The 3,190-nt window shown below is 52.3% G+C and overlaps 1 protein-coding gene across 1 annotated transcript in view; it reads right to left on the bottom strand.

Moving 5' to 3' along the window:
* LOC107299762 (patatin-like phospholipase domain-containing protein 7) overlaps positions 1-3,190 on the bottom strand; it is an 18,608-nt gene that overhangs the window by 2,368 nt on the left and 13,050 nt on the right. The window contains exons 7-9 of the mRNA XM_029286862.1: positions 1,434-1,582; positions 966-1,118; positions 671-781 (exon numbers count right to left, since the gene is read on the bottom strand). Of these exons, the coding sequence (XP_029142695.1) occupies positions 671-781; positions 966-1,118; positions 1,434-1,582 (413 nt within the window). The remainder of the gene's footprint in view (positions 1-670; positions 782-965; positions 1,119-1,433; positions 1,583-3,190) is intronic.

Genomic DNA, 3,190 nt, shown 5'->3' with positions numbered 1-3,190 from the left:
AGATAGATAGATAGATAGATAGATAGATAGATAGATAGATAGATAGATAGATAGATAGATAGATAGATAGATAGATAGATAGATAGGCAGGCAGGCAGGCAGGCAGGCAGGCAGGCAGGCAGGCAGGCAGGCAGGCAGGCAGGCAGGCAGGCAGGCAGGCAGGCAGGCAGGCAGGCAGGCAGGCAGGCAGACAGACAGACAGACAGACAGACAGACAGAGTAAAAGAGAAAGACAGAAAGACAGAGAAAAAGTGAGACAGAGAAAGAGAGGAGACACAGAGAGACAAAAAAGAGAGAGAGAAAGAGACAAAGAAAGAGAGAAAGAGAGAGAGAGAAAGAGGAAGATTTGCAAAGAGAAAATTTGCAATTCTCTGTTTAGAATTCCTTTCCAAAATGCCCCACATTTGGTCGGGGGGAGCCCTGGTTGGAGAGCATCCTTGTCCAAAACTTAGCAGCTGCATTTTTTCTCCGGACCGAGAAAGCCTCAGTCTGCCACTTCATCTTAGAATTAAAAAAGGAGTTGTTGCCCCATCTGTCTCCCAAACTGGAACATCTGGAAAGGGGGCAGCTCTGCAGCACTGCCCACTCGGCTCTTGAGTGAGCTGGCTGCTCTCCCCCCCCCCCCGCCACACACACACACACACACACACACACCAGGGCACACACTCACACAGGAGGGTTTAGACTGGCAGCCTTCCTGCCGGTCCTTCAGCATCTTCTCCAGGACTCCACTCCGGCACCAAACGTTAAAAACCGTCTTCCCGTGCTGGTAGCCGACTTCCTGAAGGAGGGGAAACAAAATATATGGCAGCCACAATCGGCGCTTCTGAGGCTCGGCTTGTGTCAAAGCACGGCAGCTTTGAACCCGGGGCCGCTGAATTCTGAATTCCACCTCCCTCCCCAGCCACGGATCTTCCCTTCGTGGCTCCGTTCCTCCGGCTGTCCCTCCCCGCCCCACAACGCACACAGATTTCATCGAATTTCCCAAAGTCCAGCGTCCCGTAGCGATCGATAGGCGGACGGATATATTCGCAATAGTCGCTGTTCTTGACCATCTCCAACTGCCGGACGCAACAGACGTAGGCCAGCCGAGTCTGGATCTCGGCCATGTTCAGCACCTGAGAGAGAATGAGAGAGAGAAAGAATGAAAGAATGAGAGAGAGAGAGAGAGAGAGAGAGAGAATGAGAGAGAATGAGAATGAGAGAATGAGAGAATGAAAGAGAGAGAATGAGAATGAGAATGAAAGAGAGAATGAGAGAATGAGAGAGAGAGAATGAGAGAGAGAGAATGAGAAAGAGAATGAGAGAATGAGAGAATGTGAATGAGAATGAGAGAGAGAGAAAGAGAGAGGTATTTGCACCACCTCCCTTCGAAAGCCACTGCAGCCAGTCCTCGACTGACGACGGTTCGTTTAACAGCCTCCCCACCCTACCTTCACTTTCTCCACTAACGGGTTCCACCGCTTCCACAGCAGCCACCAGCCGGAAAGAGCGTCGCCGTAATTGGTGAGATCCGTCTCGTCTCGGCTGCCCACGTCGATGGCAATGACGATCTTGGCTCCCATGGAGCGTGCAACGTCCGCTGTGGGGAGAAAGCAGAAGAACGGAATGGGAAGAGGGACCTCGGAGGTCTTCTAGTCCAACCCCCTGCTCAAGCAGGAGACCCTGTAACATCGCAGACAGGTGGCCGTCCAGTCTCTTCTTGAAAACCTCCAGTGATGGAGCACCCACAACGTCTGGAGGCAACTGATTTAACTGTTCTCACTGTCAGAAAACTTCTCTTTAGTTCCAGGTTGCTTCTCTCCTTGAGGAGTTTCCATCTAAGGTTGCTTTTTGCCCTGCCTTCTGGTCCTTTGGAGAAGAGGTTGACCCAAGATGAACCAGCTGGCTTTCATGCCTAATGTGGGACTAGAACTCACCGTCTCCTGGTGATTGGCCCAAAGTCGCCTGGCCTGATTTCATGCCTGAGGCAGGACTAGAACTCACCGTCTCCTGGTGATTGTCCCAAAGTCACCCAGCCGGCTTTCATGCCAAAGGCAGGACTAGAACTCACCATCTCCTGGTGATTGGCCCAAAGTCACCCAGGTGGCTTTCACGCCTAAGGCAGGACTAGAACTCACCGTCTCCTGGTGATAGGCCCAAAGTCACACAGCTGGCTTTCATGCCTAAGGTAGAACTAGAATTCACCGTCTCCTGGTATTTGGCCCTAAATCATCCAGGCAGCTTTCATGATTAAGGTGGGACTAGAACTCACCGTCTCCTGGTGATTGTCCCAAAGTCACCCAGCCGGCTTTCATGCCTAAGGCAGGACTAGGACTCACCGTCTCCCATTTTTCCGCCCGGTGTCTTAATCATTAAACCAAACTGGCCCAAAATTAAATTCTCCTAGACCCAGATGTTTCAGACGAGACTCCGGGCCAGCCAGTGTTGCTCCAGAGAAAAGCCCCTTCCCCAAATTCTCTCAGCTTTCAGCCCTCGGAGGACAACTGAGGTAATTCGCGACAACTGAGGTAATTCGCGAGGCCTCCATGTTCCGGCTGTCCCCCCCCCCTTGAAACCCAGCCATGAAAAGGATTTTCTCTCCAGGAAGAAAAGGGCTCTTTGTAGGGAAGAAGTGACTCAACGTCCCTCAGGGAGGCGAGGGTGAGAAGACAGGGGAAGCAAAAGGAACTGGAAAGAGGCCCGGAGAAAACGGCTACGACAAAGGTGCCCATTTTAGCTGACGGAGGAAGAGAGATTTGCGCAGCTCGGCTTTCAAATCCGCTCTCCGCACAAAGCCAGGCCGTCTCAAAGGAAGCCCAATCGCGCTCGGCAGGCGCCAGCTGAGACTTCTCGCTTGTTCTTTCTCCTTTCAGTAGAGAAAGGATGAACAGGGTGGACATCAAGGAGTGCCGGGAGACCCAACGGACAAAGCTGGATTCAAACCCCTTTCCAGCCGCGTGAAGGACTGGATGTCCTTGGATTCAGGACTCTCCTTGTCTATTTTGCAGAGGGGGGGGGGAGAGGGAGAATGCACAAGAAAACCCGCAAGGAGAGCTTCACAAACACTGCAGAAAGTTGGGGCAGAACACAGGAGAAGAGAGTTGGAAGGGACCTTGAAGGTCCTATAGTCCAACCCCTGCTCAAGCAGGAGACTCTATCCCAGAGGTCCTCAACCTTTTGGGCACGGTGGAGAGAGGATGGGGCTTGG

The sequence above is a fragment of the Protobothrops mucrosquamatus genome, unplaced genomic scaffold, assembly GCF_001527695.2.
Source record: "Protobothrops mucrosquamatus isolate PMUCROS unplaced genomic scaffold, P.Mucros_1.0 scaffold5424, whole genome shotgun sequence".
Taxonomy (NCBI): Eukaryota; Metazoa; Chordata; class Lepidosauria; order Squamata; family Viperidae; genus Protobothrops; species Protobothrops mucrosquamatus.
This window is presented reverse-complemented; position numbering and strand designations above follow the sequence as displayed.